This window comes from Electrona antarctica (genome assembly GCF_951216825.1).
Source record: "Electrona antarctica genome assembly, contig: scaffold_51, whole genome shotgun sequence".
NCBI lineage: Eukaryota > Metazoa > Chordata > Actinopteri > Myctophiformes > Myctophidae > Electrona > Electrona antarctica.
The window spans coordinates 524,346-549,429 of NW_027637067.1; the positions used below are offsets into that span (position 1 = coordinate 524,346).

Here is a 25,084-nt window from a genome sequence, read left to right on the forward strand (position 1 = left end):
CCTGGGAACCGAGTCTACTTCAAAATAAAAGCATGGGAACCGAAGCTATAGGTGATAACGCGGACGTTCTCCCTTACCTCGGTGTCTTCCGTGACTCCGCCCCTCGTCTCCTTAAGCCCCGCCTCCTTCCCTTTCTGCTCTTGGTCGTCAGGCTCCTCCTCTTCCTCCTCCTCTCTGGTCATGTGACCGGTCATGTGACTGGTCATCTGACAGATGTCACGGATCACCTGCCGCTTGGCCTCCTGCACGTCGCGGTCCTTTAAGGCCACGCCCCCCTCGTCATCATCATCATCGTCATCAGCAAACGCTAAGCCCCGCCTCCTTCCAGCTCCTCCCACCAACCTGTAGAACAAATATACAATGTTTTTTTTCAAGCAGCATCACAGATTCACGGTACACGGTATTATCACCACATTCTTTCATGTGTTTTCTATGGTTATTGTTAGAGATGCTCCGATCGATCGGTGGCCGATTAAAATCGGCCGATCACGGATCGGCCGTGAAAAAATCACCGATCCGCAAAACTGATCAAAAAAGCTAAAAGTTGCGCAGTTTACATCCAAAAGAATGTGTCACTCTCTCGGTTCTGCACCGCTTACTGGAGAAGTATAGCACTCTCGGTTCTGCACCGCTTACTGGAGAAGTATAGCACTCTCGGTTCTGCACTGCTTACTGGAGAAGTATAGCACTCTCGGTTCTGCACCGCTTACTGGAGAAGTATAGCACTCTCGGTTCTGCACCGCTTACTGGAGAAGTATAGCACTCTCTGTTCTGCAATGCTTACTGGAGAAGTATAGCACTCTCGGTTCTGCACTGCTTACTGGAGAAGTATAGCACTCTCTGTTCTGCACCGCTTACTGGAGAAGTATAGCACTCTCTGTTCTGCACTGCTTACTGGAGAAGTATAGCACTCTCGGTTCTGCACTGCTTACTGGAGTTTTTTTTTTTTTTTACCAACTGAATGGCTGTAAAGTGGAAATGAAGAGTTTACATATAGTACACATAGTACATGCATACACCTTCCCTAATGATTATGGTTTCAGTATTTATTTATGGTGTATTGTCTCTATTATTAAGGTTATTGTAGCAGTTAATTTATATTGGGGGTAGGGAGTGGGCGGGGTGGGGGTCCCGAGACGTTGCCAAAGCATTTTTGGGGGTCCCCGGCCAAAAACGTTGAGAACCCCTGTTCTAAACCACATTACACACATAAAGACCCCCAGGACAGTGTTCTAAACCACATTACACACATAAAGACCCCCAGGACAGTGTTCTAAACCACATTACACACATAAAGACCCCCAGGACAGTGTTCTAAACCACATTACACACATAAAGACCCCCAGGACAGTGTTCTAAACCACATTACACACATAAAGACCCCCAGGTGTTCTAAATCTTCTAAACGTCATTAACATATATTGTTTTCTGTTACCTACAAGGTTACAGAAACAAAAAGAAAAAGGAGTAACATTTAGGCCAAAATACGTCGTTCTCCAAAATAATAAATGTATGTATATAAATACACCATATCTCTGAAAAGGACTACGTCACTCCATCGTTATGGCGATACGGTTACGATATGACATCACACCAACCTGCCCACACGGAGGTCTCCGCCTCCTTCGTCACTTTGTACCTCCCTGTCGGGCAGGAAGCCACTCCTCGCTCGCTCCAGGCCACTCCCACCTAGGGTGAAATTAGCGAAAACAAAGAATCCCCACTGTGTTACGTTTAAATAGGTAGTTCCACCACCTCATCCTCACTGTGTTATGTTTAAATAGGTAGTTCCACCACCTCATCCTCACTGTGTTACGTTTAAATAGGTAGTTCCACCACCTCATCCTCACTGTGTTACATTTAAATAGGTAGTTCCACCACCTCATCCTCACTGTGTTACGTTTAAATAGGTAGTTCCACCACCTCATCCTCACTGTGTTATGTTTAAATAGGTAGTTCCACCACCTCATCCTCACTGTGTTACGTTTAAATAGGTAGTTCCACCACCTCATCCTCACTGTGTTACGTTTAAATACGTAGTTCCACCACCTCATCGCCACACGGCCCATGATCATTGTCCATGCGTTACGTGAATGCATTTTATATATTATTTTAATGCATTGTGTTACTTATTTTATGTAATGGTAAATGGTGCATTTATATAGCGCCTTTATCCAAGGCGTTTTACATGGATTGTGCATTACATTCACCCATTCACACACCTTTACATAGAGTGTGCATTGCATTCACCCATTCACACACCTTTACATAGAGTGTGCATTACATTCACCCATTCACACACCTTTACATAGAGTGTGCATTACATTCACCCATTCACACACCTTTGCATAGAGTGTGCATTGCATTCACCCATTCACACACCTTTACATAGTGTGCATTACATTCACCCATTCACACACCTTTACATAGAGTGTGCATTACATTCACCCATTCACACACCTTTACATAGAGTGTGCATTGCATTCACCCATTCACACACCTTTACATAGATTGTGCATTGCATTCACCCATTCACACACCTTTACATAGATTGTGCATTACATTCACCCATTCACACACCTTTACATAGATTGTGCATTACATTCACCCATTCACACACCTTTACATAGATTGTGCATTACATTCACCCATTCACACACCTTTACATAGATTGTGCATTACATTCACCCATTCACACACCTTTACATAGATTGTGCATTACATTCACCCATTCACACACCTTTACATAGATTGTGCATTACATTCACCCATTCACACACCTTTACATAGATTGTGCATTACATTCACCCATTCACACACCTTTACATAGATTGTGCATTACATTCACCCATTCACACACCTTTACATAGATTGTTCATTACATTCACCCATTCACACACCTTTACATAGATTGTGCATTACATTCACCCATTCACACACCTTTACATAGATTGTGCATTACATTCACCCATTCACACACCTTTACATAGATTGTTCATTACATTCACCCATTCACACACCTTTACATAGATTGTGCATTACATTCACCCATTCACACACCTTTACATAGATTGTGCATTACATTCACCCATTCACACACCTTTACATAGATTGTGCATTACATTCACCCATTCACACACACATTCACACACCGATGGTGGAGGAAACCATGCAAGGCACCAACCTGCACATCAGGAGCAATCAGGGGTTCAGAGTCTTGCTCAAGGACACTTCCACACTAACTCTGGGGGAGCCCACAGGGTTCGAACCGGGAACCTCACGGTTCACATCCGGCCACTCTACCGCTGAGCCAAAGACACATTTCCATTTAATGAAAAGAAATTAACGGACGAAAAAAGTTCTCTTTATCTTTATCACCTGCTCGCCGTGTGTCTGAGAGGCCACTCCCCCCTCGCTCTGATTGGTCCGGGTCCAGCTGCAGTTCAGAGCAGCTCCTCTGGGTGGCACTGGTTCCCGCCCCAGTGGAGGAGGAGGTGAAGGACTTGGCTCGGCGCAGCGTGGCGGTCAGCTCCTTCAGCGACGGACGGCGGGAAACGACTGGCGACTGACCTCGCCATGACCCCGTCTGGTCACCATGACCCCGCCATGACCCCGTCTGGTCACCATGACCCCTCCATGACCCCGTCCTGTCACACATATAACTCATTTTAATCACAAATATTTGCTTTTAACCCATTTTCAGTTTTCTGAAAAAGCTATGTTTCTATGTCAGTGGTTCTTCGATTTTTCAAAAATAGCAGACCTACAAGCTCGTAGCGTGCCACTCGGTGGCGCGCTACGAGCTTGTAGATCTGCTATTTTTCAATAGCTAAAGCATAACATAATGCTAACACCAAAAGGGGTTCCCGCCCAAAATGGGTTAAATAATTCATTGTTTAGTTTAGTTTTTTTTTGCATTGAACGTTGGAACATTGTGTGTTTTAAATTAGATATAAATACATGAATAATAATAATCGATCCCCAAAAATGATTATTGGAATATTTGATTATCATGACTCATCCATAATTACAATTAATTGTATCTATTTCATGAAAGATTGTACTTATTATTTTTAAAAAATAGCTTGATAACTGCTCATTTTAGGTTAAAAAAGTTAATATAAACTAAGCCGCAGAATCAAGGATTGTTCTCCGCTGAATTAGGATTGTTCTCCGCTGAATTAGGATTGTTCTCTGATGAATTAGGATTGTTATCCGCTGAATTAGGATTGTTCTCCGCTGAATTAGGATTGTTCTCCGATGAATTAGGATTGTTCTCCGCTGAATTAGGATTGTTCTCCGCTGAATTAGGATTGTTCTCCGATGAATTAGGATTGTTCTCCGCAGGATGTAATCTATTACATATCTCTGCTGTCCTCCTAATGAGGATGTAATCTATTACATATCTCTGCTGTCCTCCTAATGAGGATGTAATCTATTACATAGCTCTGCTGTCCTCCTAATGAGGATGTAATCTATTACATATCTCTGCTGTCCTCCTAATGAGGATGTAATCTATTACATATCTCTGCTGTCCTCCTAATGAGGATGTAATCTATTACATATCTCTGCTGTCCTCCTAATGAGGATGTAATCTATTACATAACTCTGCTGTCCTCCTAATGAGGATGTAATCTATTACATATCTCTGCTGTCCTCCTAATGAGGATGTAATCTATTACATATCTCTGCTGTCCTCCTAATGAGGATGTAATCTATTACATATCTCTGCTGTCCTCCTAATGAGGATGTAATCTATTACATATCTCTGCTGTCCTCCTAATGAGGATGTAATCTATTACATATCTCTGCTGTCCTCCTAATGAGGATGTAATCTATTACATATATCTGCTGTCCTCCTAATGAGGATGTAATCTATTACATATCTCTGCTGTCCTCCTAATTAAAACGTTCATTTTTCAGGAAATGAACATTATACGTTATTAAGCAAATGAACCCATGTAGGCCTGACGTCGAAATTAAAAAGTCTTCTGAAAGAATATATATTCAAAGATTTGTGCCGCATTTTCACGATTTTCCAAAAAAAGCAGACCTACAAGCTCGTAGCGCGCCACCGAGTGGCGCGCTATGAGCTTGTAGATCTGCTTATACTTTTTTGTTAAGTATAACATAATGCTTAGTTAAAACACCAAAACGGGTTCCCGTCCACAATGGGTTAAGAAAACTGTAAGCTTGTAGATCTATTATATGTTGTAGATTTTTTCTGAAAAATGTTTGAAAGTGTACAGACATCTTTGAGGGGCGCTAGCCACTCCTGTGTCCAGCTTTGAGGGTTTGTGTTAACACAAACATTGTGTTAACACAAACATTGTGTTAAAACAAACATTGTGTTAAAAACTTTGAGACGAAAGTGAGGATGCAACATGGAAACGATTGACAATCATGCACAATTCATTATAATAATAATAATAATAATAATGAATTGCATTTTTATAGCGCTTTTCCAGCGCTTTACAAAGGTTAATTCATTCATACATTGGGAGGTGAAGGTTCATTCATTCATACATTGGGAGGTGAAGGTTCATTCATTCATACATTGGGAGGTGAAGGTTCATTCATTCATACATTGGGAGGTGAAGGTTCATTCATTCATACATTGGGAGGTGAAGGTTCATTCATTCATACATTTGGAGGTGAAGGTTCATTCATTCATACATTGGGAGGTGAAGGTTCATTCATTGATACATTGGGAGGTGAAGGTTCATTCATTCATACATTGGGAGGTGAAGGTTCATTCATTCATACATTTGGAGGTGAAGGTTCATTCATTCATACATTGGGAGGTGAAGGTTCATTCATTCATAGATTGGGAGGTGAAGGTTCATTCATTCATACATTGGGAGGTGAAGGTTCATTCATTCATACGTTGGGAGGTGAAGGTCCATTCATTCATACATTGGGAGTTGAAGGTTCAGTCATTCATACATTGGGAGGTGAAGGTTCATTCATTCATACATTGGGAGGTGAAGGTTCATTCATTCATACATTGGGAGGTGAAGGTTCATTCATTCATACATTGGGAGGTGAAGCGGTGAACAGTCGACGCCAGCGTCCTCACTTCCCACGTTCACACACCGACGGTGGCGAGCTCACACCGACCAACTCACTGGAGACATTGTAGGGTTCAGTGTTTTGCCCAAGGACACTTCCACATGTGGACAGGAGGAGGAGCCGGGATTCTAACGGCCGACCCAGGGATCATTGGACGACCTGCTCTACCTCCTGAGCCACATTATTATTATCATTATTATTATTATTATTATGCACAATTAATTGCGATTATCGAAAGGAAAAAATCACACCAGTGTGAAGTGAGGGGTGTTCTCATCATCGCACGTCATCATGACGTAATATTCTCCGTCCATCGTCAATGAGAATTTAACGGCACACTACCAACAGCTGAACATAGGAGGCGCTGGTGAAGGACAACACACTACCAACAGCTGAACATAGGAGGCGCTGGTGAAGGACAACACACTACCAACAGCTGTACATAGGAGGCGCTGGTGAAGGACAACACACTACCAACAGCTGTACATAGGAGGCGCTGGTGAAGGACAACACACTACCAACAGCTGAACATAGGAGGCGCTGGTGAAGGACAACACACTACCAACAGCTGAACATAGGAGGCGCTGGTGAAGGACAACACACTACCAACAGCTGAACATAGGAGGCGCTGGTGAAGGACAACACACTACCAACAGCTGTACATAGGAGGCGCTGGTGAAGGACAACACACTACCAACAGCTGAACATAGGAGGCGCTGGTGAAGGACAACACACTACCAACAGCTGAACATAGGAGGCGCTGGTGAAGGACAACACACTACCAACAGCTGAACATAGGAGGCGCTGGTGAAGGACAACACACTACCAACAGCTGAACATAGGAGGCGCTAGCACCTCCATCAGGAGGAGATGATGATGTAATGATTGTGGGCGGGCCTACCTGTAGACGGACGAGGGACCGCCCCCCTCCTCCTCCTCCGCCGTCGCTTTGCTCCGCCTCTTGACCTTGGGCTCCGAGAGGTCGGCCTTCAGGAGGCCGAGGGGCGTCGCCACGTCGTCCGACGAAGAGGCCGCGATGTCGGGGTTGGATGTAGAGATGCCTGGTTGGTGGTCCGCAGACCCCCCCCTTCCGCCTCCCACTCCCCCCAGCCTCCCCCTCAGCGCCCAGGAGGAGGAGGGGGGGGAGGTGGGTGTGGTCTTCTCCCCTGCCCTGGGGAGGAGGCGGAGCCTAGCGGCGGGAGTGTGAGAGAAGTCATCGCCGTGTCCGAAGCTGGGCGAGCGGTACACGGTGAAGTTCCCGCGGTACGTCTTGCTGCCGATGCACATCGCCGAGAGGCTAGCCGCCGCAGCGGCTCTGTTAGCGCCGCTAGCCGAGAGGCTAGCCGCCGCAGCGGCTCTGTTAGCGCCGCTAGCCGTGGACGCTCCCGCCCTGCTAAACCACAACGCCTTAGCCTTAGCGTTAGCGTTAGCCTTAGCGTTAGCCTTACCCTCTTCCTCCTCCCCATCGTCTCGGAGCGTCTCTGTGCTGGAATAGCGTGACGATGGTGACAACTCGCCCCTCCCCCCCCCTCCTCCTCCGGAGCTGGGCGGGGGAGGGGGGGGGGAGAGGAGGAAGGAGGGGATGGTGACCTTTGACACGACGCGCGACACCCCGGGAAGCGAGGCCGGGCTTGTGGCGTTGGCGGAGGAGGAGGCCGCACGCTCCCAGCGCCGAGCGTTAGTGCCACCGCTAGCGTTAGCCGCGGCGCTCCATGAGTCCATGACTCGGCTCCTGAACGGACGCAGTGCCCCCGCTCCTCCACCGGGGGCAGTAGAGCTCTGCTGACGGATGGACTGAACGCTCTGCAAGACAGAAAACGTAAAACACGGTTTTCAAAACACAAAACAGTTTGACCGAGGCCTCGTACACACGTATCAAACGCATGTTCTGTGTTCCGTCTGTGTATTACCCTATGTTTCTATATCAGTGGTTCTCACAGGGTTAAACCCTATGTTTCTATATCAGTGGTTCTCACAGGGTTAAACCCTATGTTTCTATATCAGTGGTTCTCACAGGGTTAAACCCTATGGTCCTCATTCACAAAGGAGAAATACACCGCAGTGTAACGTATGCGTAAACAGATACTAAATATCATCGTATTTCTCTGTCCGATCACGCTGCGATTTGCTCCCGTCGTATTCAGGGAAGCTGGTGTAATCACTTCATTTGTGCGGATCGCAGAGTGTAGCCTTTCCGCATTTTTCCCAAGCGATTCGCCTGGTGTCGCCTGGTTAGAACGCCCATCCCACACCATATAAGGCAACAGGAAATATCGAAATACGTCATCATAGCCTGCACCTGCATCAGCGAGTTACAGTGGTAATAATAATCATCATCAACAGCCTTTCTTGTCTGTCTGTCCGTCATGTTTGTGAACAAGCGCGAGTGGAGGTGAGCTGGCTTAAAACTATGATATGACTGGCCGACTTTCAAACACGCTGATGCCATTCATTCAAATAGGCTAATGTGGTCTTCTATTTTTTATATAGGGCTAATCCCCCCCCACACACACACACACACGCACCGACAGTCAGACTGACTCAAAGGAGCTCCATAACGAAACAATTTAAATAGGCCTATACTGCAGACATTACTACACTAAACAACGTTGGATTCGTACAGTGCAGAATGCAGATAAGTGTATGTTCTTATTATAATTGTGAGTTTGTTTTTTAACATGCAGCGCGAGACTGCGAGAGCCGATCTACAAGCTCACAGCGCGTTGCACTGCGAGTAGAAAGCTGTCAAGTGAGCAGCGCAATCGCGCATGCTAGAAATATCCTAATAAATAAATAAAAAAGGTGTCGGGCTTGCAGGGGCAGTTTCTGTATGGCACTCTAGGCTAGCCTGCCTCTAGAATGCATGCATTTAGGCATACAAGTGATACTTGGCTTTTATATAGGCTATATTTTTTTATGTGCGACCAATGTTGGGGACACATGCCTACATATTTTATCTGAGATTTGGGGACTTTTAATTGATTCAGCATGAAGACTAAAGCCTTCTTAATAAATCTACGCAAGCCGTACACGACCATGAGAGGTGGCGCAGCTTTCAGCGGAATTTCCGACCAACCCACGTCACCGTCAAGTTCACGTTCAAGTTCATGAATTCCCACGTAATGTGGGAATCCACGTAAATGCCTGTCCGCTCACGCTCCGCTCACGTAACGTCACTTTATGAGCGTAAACGCCGTTGTGAATGAGGACCTATGTTTCTATATCAGTGGTTCTCACAGGGTTAAACCCTATGTTTCTATATCAGTGGTTCTCACAGGGTTAAACCCTATGTTTCTATATCAGTGGTTCTCACAGGGTTAAACCCTATGTTTCTATATCAGTGGTTCTCACAGGGTTAAACCCTATGTTTCTATATCAGTGGTTCTCACAGGGTTAAACCCTATGTTTCTATATCAGTGGTTCTCACAGGGTTAAACCCTATGTTTCTATATCAGTGGTTCTCACAGGGTTAAACCCTATGTTTCTATATCAGTGGTTCTCACAGGGTTAAACCCTATGTTTCTATATCAGTGGTTCTCACAGGGTTAAACCCTATGTTTCTATATCAGTGGTTCTCACAGGGTTAAACCTCATGTTTCTATATCAGTGGTTCTCACAGGGTTAAACCCCATGTTTCTATGTCAGTGGTTCTCACAGGGTTAAACCTCATGTTTCTATATCAGTGGTTCTCACAGGGTTAAACCTCATGTTTCTATATCAGTGGTTCTCACAGGGTTAAACCTCATGTTTCTATATCAGTGGTTCTCACAGGGTTAAACCCTATGTTTCTATATCAGTGGTTCTCACAGGGTTAAACCTCATGTTTCTATATCAGTGGTTCTCACAGGGTTAAACCTCATGTTTCTATATCAGTGGTTCTCACAGGGTTAAACCTCATGTTTCTATATCAGTGGTTCTCACAGGGTTAAACCTCAGGTTTCTATATCAGTGGTTCTCACAGGGTTAAACCCTATGTTTCTATGTCAGTGGTTCTCACAGGGTTAAACCCTATGTTTCTATATCAGTGGTTCTCACAGGGTTAAACATCATGTTTCTATATCAGTGGTTCTCACAGGGTTAAACCCTATGTTTCTATATCAGTGGTTCTCACAGGGTTAAACCCTATGTTTCTATATCAGTGGTTCTCACAGGGTTAAACCCTATGTTTCTATATCAGTGGTTCTCACAGGGTTAAACATCATGTTTCTATATCAGTGGTTCTCACAGGGTTAAACCTCATGTTTCTATATCAGTGGTTCTCACAGGGTTAAACCCTCATGTTTCTATATCAGTGGTTCTCACAGGGTTAAACCTCATGTTTCTATATCAGTGGTTCTCACAGGGTTAAACCTCATGTTTCTATATCAGTGGTTCTCACAGGGTTAAACCCTATGTTTCTATATCAGTGGTTCTCACAGGGTTAAACGCTATGTTTCTATATCAGTGGTTCTCACAGGGTTAAACCTCATGTTTCTATATCAGTGGTTCTCACAGGGTTAAACCTCATGTTTCTATATCAGTGGTTCTCACAGGGTTACACCCTATGTTTCTATACCAGTGGTTCTCACAGGGTTAAACCCTATGTTTCTATATCAGTGGTTCTCACAGGGTTACACCCTATGTTTCTATACCAGTGGTTCTCACAGGGTTAAACCTCATGTTTCTATATCAGTGGTTCTCACAGGGTTAAACCCTATGTTAGCTGGGTTAGCAGACAGTTTGAGAGGGTCGCTTGGTCTTCAACCAGCCAAAATTCTCACATGTCTCCCCCCTGCTCCGCTCCCTCCACTGGCTCCCGGTCGCTGCCCGCACAGAATACAAAACCCTGATGCTGGCATTCAAAGCAACCAGAGGTATGGCTCCCCCAAGTATGATTGAACCCTACAAACCCTCCCGGGCACTCAGATCAGCCAATGCAGGGAAGCTGGAAGTACCCTCACTAAAAACGCCGGGACAACGCTCCACACGTCCCAAACTCTTCTCCCTTCTGGCTCCAAAACTGTGGAATGCACTCCCCGTTGCAATCAGAACTGCCCAATCTCACTCCCAATCTTCCGCCGTAGTCTGAAAACCCACCTTTTCAGACTCCACCATGGCCCATAGCACTTACCCTACCTCCTTAGACAGCACTTTTTAGACTAGCATTTGATACAGACTTATAGCATGTTATGTAGACAGCACAATAATTGCATTGTATGTAGTCATAGCACTTCATAGTATATATGTACAGCATAGTATAGTATATATGTATAGTTTATATGTTTATATGTTCTAGCTACGTTCTTAGCTTACGCATGTTTCTTGATAAATGCTTTTTTATATATGTGATGTATTCCCATGCTTTTTGTTCTTGCTTAATGTAAATCGCTCTGGATTAAGAACGTCTGCTAAATGCCTAAATTGTAAATTGTAAATTGGGAGAGGTGGTGGAGTTAGCTGCTTTATAGCAGACAGTTTTAGAGGTGGTGGAGTTAGCTGCTTTAGCAGACAGTTTGAGAGGGGGAGAGGTGGTGGAGTTAGCTGCTTTAGCAGACATTTTGAGAGGTGGTGAAGTTAGCTGCTTTAGCAGACAGTTTGAAAGGGGGAGAGGTGGTGGAGTTAGTTGCTTTAGCAGACAGTTTGAGAGGGGGGGAGGTGGTGGAGTTAGCTGCTTTATAGCAGACAGTTTGAGAGGTGGTGGAGTTAGCTGCTTTAGCAGACAGTTTGAGAGGGGAGAGGTGGTGGAGTTAGTTGCTTTAGCAGACATTTTGAGAGGGGGAGAGGTGGTGGAGTTAGCTGCTTTAGCAGACATTTTGAGAGGGGGAGAGGTGGTGGAGTTAGCTGCTTTAGCAGACATTTTGAGAGGGGGAGAGGTGGTGGAGTTAGCTGCTTTAGCAGACAGTTTGAGAGGTGGTGGAGTTAGCTGCTTTAGCAGACAGTTTGAGAGGTGGTGGAGTTAGCTGCTTTAGCAGACATTTTGAGAGGGGGAGAGGTGGTGGAGTTAGCTGCTTTAGCAGACATTTTGAGAGGGGGAGAGGTGGTGGAGTTAGCTGCTTTAGCAGACAGTTTGAGAGGTGGTGGGGTTAAGCAGACAGTTTGAGAGGAGGAGAGGTGGTGGAGTTAGCTGCTTTAGCAGACAGTTTGAGAGGGAGAGAGGTGGTGGAGTTAGCTGCTTTAACAGACAGTTTCGGAGAGGGAGAGGTGGTGGAGTTAGCTGCTTTAGCAGACAGTTTGAGAGGTGGTGGAGTTGGCTGCTTTAGCAGACAGTTTGAGAGGTGGTGGAGTTAGCTGCTTCATAGCATGATGAATAAACTAAGACTACATATTAATTGACAATTTCGTCAACAAATAAAAACTAGAAATGTTAGGAAGGGACTAGTGGACAAGAGATCCACTAGGAAGGGACTAGTGGACAAGAGATCCAGTATTTAAGCAATAAGCCACGAGAGGTCTCAGGTTACCAGGTATTTTACAGTGGCTGGGGGCGTAGGCGTACCCTCCCAGCCCTGGGGGCGTAGGCGTACCCTCCCAGCCCTGGGGGCGTAGGCGTACACTCCCAGCCCTGGGGGCGTAGGCGTACCCTCCCAGCCATGGGGGCGTAGGCGTACCCTCCCAGCCCTGGGGGCGTAGGCGTACCCTCCCAGCCCTGGGGGCGTAGGCGTACCCTCCCAGCCCTGGGGGCGTAGGCGTACCCTCCCAGCCCTGGGGGCGTAGGCGTACCCTCCCTGGGGGCGTAGGCGTACCCTCCCAGCCCTGGGGGCGTAGGCGTACCCTCCCAGCCCTGGGGGCGTAGGCGTACCCTCCCTGGGGGCGTAGGCGTACCCTCCCAGCCATTGTAAAACACCCGGTAAACTGGGGCCTCGAGTGGCTTATTGCTTTTCTAAAACGGTTACAAACATATAGCAATATTAACCTCATAAAACTATTAAATTCACAAAAGTAGCTACGCTTTGCGCCACCAGAGCGAGCCACACACTTTTGCTGCAAGTAGGCTATGTGACGGGAGAATAACGCTTGATGTCTTTACGGGGCTGCCTGGAGCCACACATTCACAGTCATATGAGCCGGGCGGTGCTTAGACGCCCACACGGCCAGCGTGTGTAAGGCAATACACTCCCCTTCCCCAGTACAGCTACAAGGCTGCAGGATGATATAAAGTGATTGAAGGTGTGGATTATCGATGGTGAACGGTCACGTGACGGTAACCAGCCAATCATAATCAAGTATTGGGACTAACCGTTTTAGAAAAGTAATTTTACACTTGGTTGCATGCTGAAAATAGCCGATCTACAAGCTCACAACGCGTCACACTGAGCTTGTAGATCAGCCATTTGTGTAAAATCAGCCATTACGACGGCATCAAGGCCCGCCAAAATACATTTTACAGTCGACTAAAACTATAACTAAAAAACATGGCATGGATGCACCTGGGACGTATCCTCAGTGATGTATCCTGAGGTCATGGATGCACCTGGGACGTATCCTCAGTGATGTATCCTGAGGTCATGGATGCACCTGGGACGTATGCTCAGTGATGTATCCTGAGGTCAACGGGGACGTATCCTCAGTGATGTATCCTGAGGTCAACGGGGACGTATGCTCAGTGATGTATCCTGAGGTCAACGGGGACGTATCCTCAGTGATGTATCCTGAGGTCAACTGGGACGTATCCTCAGTGATGTATCCTGAGGTCAACGGGGACGTATCCTCAGTGATGTATCCTGAGGTCAACGGGGACGTATCCTCAGTGATGTATCCTGAGGTCAACGGGGACGTATCCTCAGTGATGTATCCTGAGGTCAACGGGGACGTATCCTCAGTGATGTATCCTGAGGTCAACGGGGACGTATCCTCAGTGATGTATCCTGAGGTCAACGGGGACGTATCCTCAGTGATGTATCCTGAGGTCAACGGGGACGTATCCTCAGTGATGTATCCTGAGGTCAACGGGGACGTATCCTCAGTGATGTATCCTGAGGTCAACGGGGACGTATCCTCAGTGATATATCCTGAGGTCAACGGGGACGTATCCTCATTGATGTATCCTAAGGTCAACGGGGACGTATCCTCAGTGATGTATCCTGAGGTCAACGGGGACGTATCCTCAGTGATGTATCCTGAGGTCAACAGGGACGTATCCTCAGTGATGTATCCTGAGGTCAACGGGGACGTATCCTCAGTGATGTATCCTGAGGTCAACGGGGACGTATCCTCAGTGATGTATCCTGAGGTCAACGGGGACGTATCCTCAGTGATGTATCCTGAGGTCATGGATGCACCTGGGACGTATCCTCAGTGATGTATCCTGAGGTCATGGATGCACCTGGGACGTATCCTCAGTGATGTATCCTGAGGTCAACGGGGTTTCGGGTCTTCTAACATCATATATCCCTCACTCAGGTGACCCAGCCGGGAGTGATCAAGTCCCGACTTACGTCCCAGTAGCTACCCTCAATCAGTCCCACTAGGGAAAAACCAGGGGCACACAATCCGTTGGAACTACTCCAGAACTACTCTGCCAGGGCTGGGAGGTACACTTCTGGCGCATGGAGGGACTAGGCTCTGTGGGTTGTCTCCTGTCCGGGCCCCTCCTATGTCTCACCAGGTCCACTCCTGCTCTCACCAGGAGTAGAGTGAGGACCTGTGCGTTGCACCAGAGTCCCAGCACCAGGCACTCCATTCAGGAGTGGTGGGCAATGGTTCCGCAGGGACATGGTGCTGCTGCTCCACTTGCTGCTTGCATGGCCCTCCCAAAGGCCTCACCGAGGGTTGTTGGGCTTCCTCCTCACGGAGGACACAGGCTGGGGCGCTAACCCACACTGCTCACCTCCTCACGGAGGACACAGGCTGGGGCGCTAACCCACACTGCTCACCTCCTCACGGAGGACACAGGCTGGGGCGCTAACCCATACTGCTCCCCCTGGAGGACACAGGCTGGGGCTCTAACCCATACTGCTCACCTCCTCATGGAGGACACAGGCTGGGGCGCTAACCCATACTGCTCACCTCCTCACGGAGGACACAGGCTGGGGCGCTAACCCATACTGCTCACCTCCTCACGGAGGACACAGGCTGGGGCGCTAACCCATACTGCTCACCTCCTCATGGAGGACACAGGCTGGGGTGCTAACCCATACTGCTCCCCTCCTCACGGAGGACACAGGCTGGGGCGCTAACCCATACTGCTCCCCTCCTCACGGAGGACACAGGCTGGGGCGCTAACCCATACTGCTCACCTCCTCACGGAGGACACAGGCTGGGGCGCTAACCCATACTGCTCCCCCTGGAGGACACAGGCTGGGGCGCTAACCCACACTGCTCACCTCCTCACGGAGGACACAGGCTGGGGCGCTAACCCATACTGCTCCCCCTGGAGGACACAGGCTGGGGCGCTAACCCATACTGCTCCCCCTGGAGGACACAGGCTGGGGCGCTAACCCATACTGCTCCCCCTGGAGGACACAGGCTGGGGCGCTAACCCACACTGCTCCCCTCCTCATGGGGGCGCTAACCCACACTGCTCACCCGGGTGCCGTCTACATTCCGGCTGTCACCCGTCTCTCCTCAACTGTAGATTTAGTCGACTAATATCTTGTGATATTAAAGGAGCATTCAGTGATTTGGGTGATTTGGAAAAGACCCCGGTCCTCCCGGTAACAAGATGTGCACATGCACACGCTCTACAGTGGGGGAAGTACAACAGACCAACAGCACGTGCACCAAGGCCTGCCCCACTCGATCATGATTGGAGGAAGGCCCCTCTCATCCTGATTGGATGAAGGCTTTGCCACCCAAAGCCCAAACCGAAACTAGGGTTTTTTGACCCCAGGGGCTCACTGGGGACAGGGAGGAACTCCTTATATGGTCAACACACTTTATAGTAGGGAGGATTATCCAAAAAATAAGACAAAATAAGTGATATTTGAATTAAGTGAAATCACTGAATATCCCTTTAAGTCGTCTAAAACTAGACTGACAATAAAACATTCCAGGTGACTAAAATGTGGACATAAACTAAATTAAAACTATTCAAAAAGACGATAAATGACTGAAACTAAAATCTTAAATTTGTTGTCCAAATAAACCCTGCTCTTCTCTCTCTCTATGGTAGATTTTACCTGCCGGTATTTGTGGGCGTGTTCCATGCTCACCACGCCACCACAGCCGTCGCCGCTGTCTTCTGATTCGCCGCCGTCACGGTCATAGTGGTGGTGGTCGCCGCCCCCCCGGCGCTCCGGGGCCCCGCCCACCTTCTTCTTCTTCCTCAGAGAGCGTCGGCGCACCTGGCGACGCAAAACCCCCAAAACTCACCACCTTTTCATCGTTAACCATTCAGGACGGGAACCGCCCCTTTCAGGAAGTGAACCGCCCCTTTTGGTGTTTTAACCCATTCAGGACGGGAACCGCCCCTTTCACACGCAAAGAGGCGGGATCAAGGCAGCACTGTGTATGCCTTGATCCCGCCTCTAGCTGCCGCTGATTGGCCAGGCTGTTTTGTGGCCGGGCATCAAGTCTGCCTGAGAGTTCCCAGATGGGAGCAGGAGGGGGGAACCCAGTGTACTCTCTGCTGCCCCATCTGGCGGAGTCAGGTTAGGGGAACCACCCCCCCAGAAGCAAATATATGAGTTAAATACGTTTGCTGTGAAAGAATATATATTCAAAGATTTGCACACGTTTTCACAAATTTTCAAAAAATAGCAGTTCTACAAACTCAAATCTGCTATTTTTCAACAGCTAAAGTTTAAAATAATGGTTGCAGAGGTTAACCCTTAGAGGTTAACCCTTAGACCTTAGAGGTTAACCCTTAGAGGTTAACCCTTAGTTAACCCTTAGAGGTTAACCCTTAGAGGTTAACCCTTAGACCTTAGAGGTTAACCCTTAGAGGTTAACCCTTAGAGGTTAACCCTTAGAGGTTAACCCTTAGTTAACCCTTAGAGGTTAACCCTTAGTTAACCCTTAGAGGTTAACCCTTAGAGGTTAACCCTTAGTTAACCCTTAGAGGTTAACCCTTAGAGGTTAACCCTTAGCTAACCCTTAGAGGTTAACCCTTAGAGGTTAACCCTTAGAGGTTAACCCTTAGTTAACCCTTAGTTAACCCTTAGAGGTTAACCCTTAGAGGTTAACCCTTAGTTAACCCTTAGTTAACCCTTAGAGGTTAACCCTTAGTTAACCCTTAGAGGTTAACCCTTAGAGGTTAACCCTTAGTTAACCCTTAGAGGTTAACCCTTAGAGGTTAACCCTTAGTTAACCCTTAGAGGTTAAAAATCAATGCATTGAAAGCGTCTCACCTGGTCTCTGCCTCCTCCTCTCACCTGGTCTCTGCCTCCTGCTCTCACCTGGTCTCTGCCTCCTCCTCTCACCTGGTCTCTGCCTCCTCCTCTCACCTGGTCTCTGCCTCCTCCTCTCACCTGGTCTCTGCCTCCTCCTCTCACCTGGTCTCTGCCTCCTCCTCTCACCTGGTCTCTGCCTCCTCCTCTCACCTGGTCTCTGCCTCCTCCTCTCACCTGGTCTCTGCCTCCTCCTCTCACCTGGTATCTGCCTCCTCCTCTCACCTGGTCTCTGCCTCCTCCTCTCACCTGGTCTCTGCCTCCTCCTCTCACCTGGTCTCTGCCTCCTGCTCTCACCTGGTATCTGCCTCCTCCTCTCACCTGGTCTCTGCCTCCTCCTCTCACCTGGTATCTGCCTCCTCCTCTCACCTGGTCTCTGCCTCCTCCTCTCACCTGGTCTCTGCCTCCTCCTCTCACCTGGTCTCTGCCTCCTCCTCTCACCTGGTCTCTGCCTCCTCCTCCGATGGGTCCTAGAGGGTCGTCCTCGCTGCCCGACGACCGGCCGACGCCCCCCTTGGCTCCGCCTCCCCACCAGCCATTCTTACCGCGGGAGAGATAAGCCCCGCCTCCTCCGCGGACTGGGGACGGGAAATTGCACTTAAACTTAAAGATGGGCTGCCTTAGTTTTGTTACTTTATTATCACTTTCTGAAAAGATAATAATCATAATCATCCTCATTATAATCACAATATATAATATAATCACAATGTTCTAGGGGGAAAATATCACGGCAGCTTAACGTCATGGCTGTGTTGTTGAACACACACACAGCTTAACGTCATGGCTGTGTTGTTGAACACACACACAGCTTAACGTCATGGCTGTGTTGTTGAACACACACACACAGCTTAACGTCATGGCTGTGTTGTTGAACACACACACACAGCTTAACGTCATGGCTGTGTTGTTGAACACACACACACAGCTTAACGTCATGGCTGTGTTGTTGAACACACACACAGCTTAACGTCATGGCTGTGTTGTTGAACACACACACAGCTTAACGTCATGGCTGTGTTGTTGAACACACACACAGCTTAACGTCATGGCTGTGTTGTTGAACACACACACACAGCTTAACGTCATGGCTGTGTTGTTGAACACACACACAGCTTAACGTCATGGCTGTGTTGTTGAACACACACACACAGCTTAACGTCATGGCTGTGTTGTTGAACACACACACAGCTTAACGTCATGGCTGTGTTGTTGAACACACACACACAGCTTAACGGCATGGCTGTGTTGTTGAACACACACACACAGCTTAACGTCATGGCTGTGTTGTTGAACACACACACACAGCTTAACGTCATGGCTGTGTTGTTGAACACACACACACAGCTTAACGTCATGGCTGTGTTGTTGAACACACACACAGCTTAACGTCATGGCTGTGTTGTTGAACACACACACACAGCTTAACGTCATGGCTGTGTTGTTGAACACACACAGCTTAACGTCATGGCTGTGTTGTTGAACACACACACAGCTTAACGTCGGTAAAGTTACATGACCTACATGACCCAGGTGATGCAATAATACTAATTCTGGCCGTGCATTACATGAAAACTCCTGGAGTTTGTGTTGGATAACGTTTCTCCCTCTAACATTTCCTCGTATTCATGGTTTACTGAAATCATTTCATGTAAATGTGTCCAGTGCATAGCCTACTGCAGGCCTGGTTGACTAGATTTAGAAGACATGTGTCCAGTGCATAGCCTACTGCAGGCCTGGTTGACTAGATTTAGAAGACATGTGTCCAGTGCATAGCCTACTGCAGGCCTGGTCGACTAGATTTAGAAGACATGTGTCCAGTGCATAGCCTACTGCAGGCCTGGTCGACTAGATTTAGAAGACAGGTGTCCAGTGCATAGCCTACTGCAGGCCTGGTAGACTAGATTTAGAAGACATGTGTCCAGTGCATAGTCTACTGCAGGACTGGTTGACTAGATTTAGAAGACATGTGTCCAGTGCATAGCCTACTGCAGGCCTGGTTGACTAGATTTAGAAGACATGTGTCCAGTGCATAGCCTACTGCAGGCCTGGTAGACTAGATTTAGAAGACATGTGTCCAGTGCATAGCCTACTGCAGGCCTGGTTGACTAGATTTAGAAGACATGTGTCCAGTGCATAGCCTACTGCAGGCCTGGTAGACTAGATTTAGAAGACATGTGTCCAGTGCATAGCCTACTGCAGACCTGGTTGACTAGATTTAGAAGACATGTGTCCAGTGCATAGCCTACTGCAGACCTGGTTGACTAGATTTAGAAGACATGTGTCCAGTGCATAGCCTACTGCAGGCCTGGTTGACTAGATTTAGAAGACATGTGTCCAGTGCATAGCCTACTGCAGGCCTGGTTGACTAGATTTAGAAGACATGTGTCCAGTGCATAGCCTACTGCAGACCTGGTAGACTAGAGTTAGAAGACATTTGTCCAGTGCATCATATAATTGGTCCTCATTAATGTCCATGATAAAATACCACAATGTTTTTCTACTCTAGTTCTGACTATGAGACACATGCTGGTTTCCGAACCGCCCACAGCCCTCCTATGACACACAGACTGGTTTCTGAACTGCCCACAACCCTCTTATGAGACACAGACTGGTTTCTGACCTGCCCAGAGACACAGAGTGGTTTCTGAACCGCCCACAGCCCTCCTGTGAGACACAGACAGGTTTCTGAACTGCCCACAGCCCTCCTATGAGACACAGACTGGTTTCTGAACTGCCCACAACCCTCCTATGAGACACAGACTGGTTTCTGAACTGCCCACAACCCTCCTATGAGACACAGACTGGTTTCTGAACTGCCCAGAGACACAGAGTGGTTTCTGAACCGCCCACAGCCCCCCTATGAGACACAGACAGGTTTCTGAACTGCCCACAGCCTTCCTATGAGACACAGACTGGTTTCTGAACTGCCCACAGCCCTCCGACACAGACTGGTTTCTGAACTGCCCAAAGCCCTCCTATGAGACACAGACTTGTTTCTGAACTACCCACAGCCCTCCTATGAGACACAGACCGAGTAGAAAATAATTGGTGGTATTTTATCATGAACGTTAAATATACAAAGAAATTACTGACATGAGAATTTATATGTTTCGAAAATATATGAACATCCGACATGGGAACGATTGTGACGATTATGCAAACGTCTTGCTATTTAGGCAATTATGTAAGGGTTAGGTTTGCAGACAGGCCTACCTCTGACTCCTCCCCCTCGCTTTGGGACTCCTCCCCTGACTCCTCCTCTCCTGGTTAGCTCCTCCTCTTCCTCTCCGGAGCTGAACCTCCAGCGGGAGTCCAGAGGAGCGGTGGCGCCCCCTGGAGCCAGGGATGTCACACAAAGAGTTACCATTAACCATTTCATTGTGAACTTTGGAAAATATGAAATACAACTTGAACTTCTAGGCTTCGTTATTAGAAATTGCACGGGGCATATATGGCAAATAACTTAAATATACCAAAACAATTATAAAATAGCGGAAATAGCTAATCTACAACGCGTCACAAAGTGGCGCGTTTTAAACTTGTAGATTAGCTATTTCTTCTTGTTGATGATGACGATGATGGGAAAACAATGATGATTATCTCAAATAATGATTAAGTAACAATTCACAATTATTAGACCCTCCAGAAAATTGTGATTTAATATGCGACTGCAGACTTTCCCGCAAAATCAGCCAAAAGGCGCTGCGCCATTGGCGCGGATAGTTTGCATATTTCCCAACTGAACTTTTCTCATATTTCCCAATTTTCCCGCATATTTTTTAAACTTTCGTCATATTTCACATATTTTGCAACATTTTGCATATTTCTCAATTTAATGCAATTTCACATCAAAAACTCACATAGGGGCCTCATAATACAGGGTTTTAGCCCTCATAATCAAGGGTTTTAGCCCTCATAATCAAGGGTTTTAGCCCACATAATCAAGGGTTTTAGCCCACATAATCAAGGGTTTTAGCCCTCATAATCAAGGGTTTTAGCCCTCATAATCAAGGGTTTTAGCCCTCATAATCAAGGGTTTTAGCCCACATAATCAAGGGTTTTAGCCCACATAATCAAGGGTTTTAGCCCTCATAATCAAGGGTTTTAGCCCTCATAATCAAGGGTTTTAGCCCTCATAATCAAGGGTTTTAGCCCACATAATCAAGGGTTTTAGCCCACATAATCAAGGGTTTTAGCCCTCATAATCAAGGGTTTTAGCCCTCATAATCAAGGGTTTTAGCCCTCATAATCAAGGGTTTTAGCCCTCATAATCAAGGGTTTTAGCCCACATAATCAAGGGTTTTAGCCCTCATAATCAAGGGTTTTAGCCCACATAATCAAGGGTTTTAGCCCACATAATCAAGGGTTTTAGCCCACATAATCAAGGGTTTTAGCCCTCATAATCAAGGGTTTTAGCCCACATAATCCAGGGTTTTAGCCCTCATAATCAAGGGTTTTAGCCCACATAATCAAGGGTTTTAGCCCACATAATCAAGGGTTTTAGCCCACATAATCCAGGATTTTAGCCCACATAATCAAGGGTTTTAGCCCACATAATCCAGGGTTTTAGCCCACATAATCAAGGGTTTTAGCCCACATAATCAAGGGTTTTAGCCCACATAATCAAGGGTTTTAGCCCACATAATCCAGGGTTTTAGCCCTCATAATCAAGGGTTTTAGCCCACATAATCAAGGGTTTTAGCCCACATAATCAAGGGTTTTAGCCCACATAATCCAGGGTTTTAGCCCAAATAATCAAGGGTTTTAGCCCACATAATCAAGGGTTTTAGCCCACATAATCCAGGGTTTTAGCCCACATAATCCAGCATTTTGGCCCACATAATCCAGCATTTTGGCCCACATAATCCAGGATTTTAGCCCACATAATCAAGGGTTTTGGCCCACATAATCCAGGATTTTAGCCCACATAATCAAGGGTTTTAGCCCACATAATCAAGGGTTTTAGCCCACATAATCCAGGGTTTTAGCCCACATAATACAGGATGTTAGCCCACGTTTTCTCTGGAGGGTGTAATGGTGATTACGTAATCATTCTGACAGGCCTACCTGGAGAAGAGCGTTTATCTGAGCCTGGAAGGAGAGAGGAGGTGGTGGAGGAGGAGGTGGAGGTGGTGGAGGAGGAGGTGGTGGTGGTGGTGGAGGAGGAGGTGGAGGTGGAGGTGGAGGAGAGGGCCGGCACTCTGGAGGAGTTATGTGAGGAATGTAAACTATCACAGTGGAGCCTCCTCCTCCTCCTGTCGTCCTCCTCTGCTCCTGCTGCTCGCGCCTCCTGCTTCTCCACCACGCTGTGAGTCTCTGCTGCTGCTGTCGTCGTCTGGAACACAGAGGAGGAGGAGGTGGCAGGAGCAGGAGCAGCAGGAGGGCCTTGCAGGCTAGGAGGAGGTGGAGGTGGAGGTGAGCCTGTACTGTCAACTCTAATAACTGCAGTCCTGAGCGCGTCGGGGACGGTAGTAGGTTTGTCAGCTCTAATCACTGTTGGACGGTGCCTGCTGCCGCCGCTACCGCTGCTCGCCTCCTGGTCAGAGCACAGCGGCTGAGGGTCAGCAGGTTGACGGTACGAGTCCACGCTGGGGGGGCACGGCAGCGCTGTGCCTTCGTCCCTTCCTCTAGGGGGCAGCGCTGTGCCTTCGTCCCTTCCTCTAGGGGGCAGCGCTGTGCCTTCGTCCCTTCCTCTAGGGGGCAGCGCTGTGCCTTCGTCCCTTCCTCTAGGGGGCAGCGCTGTGCCTTCGTCCCTTCCTCTAGGGGGCAGCGCTGTGCCTTCGTCCCTTCCTCTAGGGGGCAGCGCTGTGCCTTCGTCCCTTCCTCTAGGGGGGAACGGCAGCGCTGTTGGACCTGAGGCAGCGAAGGAGGCTGTGTTTTGTGGCGGGGCCTCCGCCAGGGACAGGCTAGTGTGGTCAGGACGCGGCTGACCGCCACCCCTGTTACTGCCACCCCTGTTACTGTCACCCCTGTGACCGTCAGTGTTACTGTCAGCCCTGTCACTGTCAGCCCTGTTACTGTCACCCCTGTGACCGTCAGTGTTACTGTCAGCCCTGTCACTGTCAGCCCTGTTACTGTCACCCCCGTCACTGTCAGCCCTGTTACTGTCACCCCCGTCACTGTCAGCCCTGTTACTGTCACCCCCGTCACTGTCAGCCCTGTTACTGTCAGCCCTGTGACCGTCAGTGTTACTGTCACCCCTGTGACCGTCAGTGTTACTGTCACCCCCGTCACTGTCAGCCCTGTTACTGTCACCCCCGTCACTGTCAGCCCTGTTACTGTCAGCCCTGTTACTGTCAGCCCTGTCACTGTCACCCCTGTTACTGTCAGCCCTGTTACTGTCCTGTCTGTCAAGTCTGTGTTCAGACTGCTTCCCGCCGCGGCCCGCCTCCGCCGATGTCGCCGTTTTTAAGTCTCCGTCATCGCTGTCGTCAGAAGAAGAACAAGAAGACAAAGGATCGGGTCTGGGCGCTGCTAGCCTAGCGGCTCCTCGGGCGCTACTCTGTCGCCGTCTAGTGATACTAATGCTGCTGCTGGTCTGTCTCTCGCCGAACAGCTGTCGTATCTTTGTGACGCTGGGCCAGGTGTCAGCGTGGTGACGATGCTGAAGAGAGGAGGACGTTCTGTGGTTCTTACAGACGCAGACAAACACACTTTCCTCCTCCTCTTCCTCCTCCTCCTCTTCCTCAGCGTTTCTAAACGCGCTGCTGGAACGTTGTGAAGCGCCGCATCGCTCCACGCGTGGAAAGTCTCCCGTCGTTTTCCTCCTCTCCTTCTTCTTCTCCTTCTTCTTCTTCTTGTCGGAGTCCGAGCCCGATGTGGTCGTTGCCGCCGTTGAATCCGTCGCAGAGTGAAACTTTATCGGTCGGCGAGTTTCGGTCGGAAGAGGAGAAGTAGCCGGTGTGTCGGTATCATGGGGCGATAAACTACCAGCAGCAGAAACAATACTACTACGACTACAACTATTACTACTATTATTAGTAGTATGACTGGTGGCAGCAACAGTACAACTAGTACTGCTGCTAGCAGCAGTAACACTGGGCCTAGTAGTAGTATTAGTACAAGCAGTAACAACAACAACAACAGTGATACTATTACTACTGCTGCTACTGCTAGTGTCCTGGTGGAAGGGAGCCACAGCGTCTGCCCCCTCCCCCGTTCCCTTACTTCTCCCCCCGGCACGGGGCAGAGAGTTGTTCTCCTCCGTCCCCCCCCTCCCCAAAGAGCAGTCCCCTCTCTCTCTCCCCAAAGAGCAGTCCCCTCTCTCTCTCCCTAAAGAGCAGTCCCCTCTCTCTCTCCCCAAAGAGCAGTCCCCTCTCTCTCTCCCCCGCCGATCAGAGCTGCCGTTTGTCCCCGACAGAGAGCTGCTTCTCCCCCGCGGATCAATGTGGTTGTTTCTCCCCGACAGGGAGCCACCGCGTCTCCCTAGCAGGGAGTTCTCTCTCTCTCGCACAGAGTTCCCTCTCCCTAGCAGGGAGTTCTCTCTCTCTCGCACAGAGTTTCCTCTCCCTAGCAGGGAGTTCTCTCTCTCTCGCACAGAGTTCCCTCTCCCTAGCAGGGAGTTCTCTCTCTCTCGCACAGAGTTCCCTCTCCCTAGCAGGGAGTTATCTCTCTCTCGCACAGAGTTCCCTCTCCCTAGCAGGGAGTTATCTCTCCCTAGCAGGGAGTTATCTCTCTCTTGCAGGGAGCTGTTTCTCGCCGGCAGA

General features: G+C 48.3%; 1 protein-coding gene across 1 annotated transcript in view; it reads right to left on the reverse strand.

Moving 5' to 3' along the window:
- Positions 1-24,494, reverse strand: part of LOC306919198 (uncharacterized protein) — a gene marked incomplete at its 3' end in the record, with an annotated part of 69,935 nt that extends 45,441 nt beyond the window's left edge. The window contains exons 1-8 of the mRNA XM_079532019.1: positions 22,446-24,494; positions 20,592-20,711; positions 17,820-17,956; positions 16,170-16,334; positions 6,974-7,875; positions 3,379-3,647; positions 1,599-1,689; positions 78-342 (exon numbers count right to left, since the gene is read on the reverse strand). Coding sequence (XP_079388145.1) covers positions 78-342; positions 1,599-1,689; positions 3,379-3,647; positions 6,974-7,875; positions 16,170-16,196 — 1,554 coding nt within the window. The 5' untranslated portion in view covers positions 16,197-16,334; positions 17,820-17,956; positions 20,592-20,711; positions 22,446-24,494. The remainder of the gene's footprint in view (positions 1-77; positions 343-1,598; positions 1,690-3,378; positions 3,648-6,973; positions 7,876-16,169; positions 16,335-17,819; positions 17,957-20,591; positions 20,712-22,445) is intronic.
- Between the last annotated feature and the right edge of the window lie 590 nt (positions 24,495-25,084).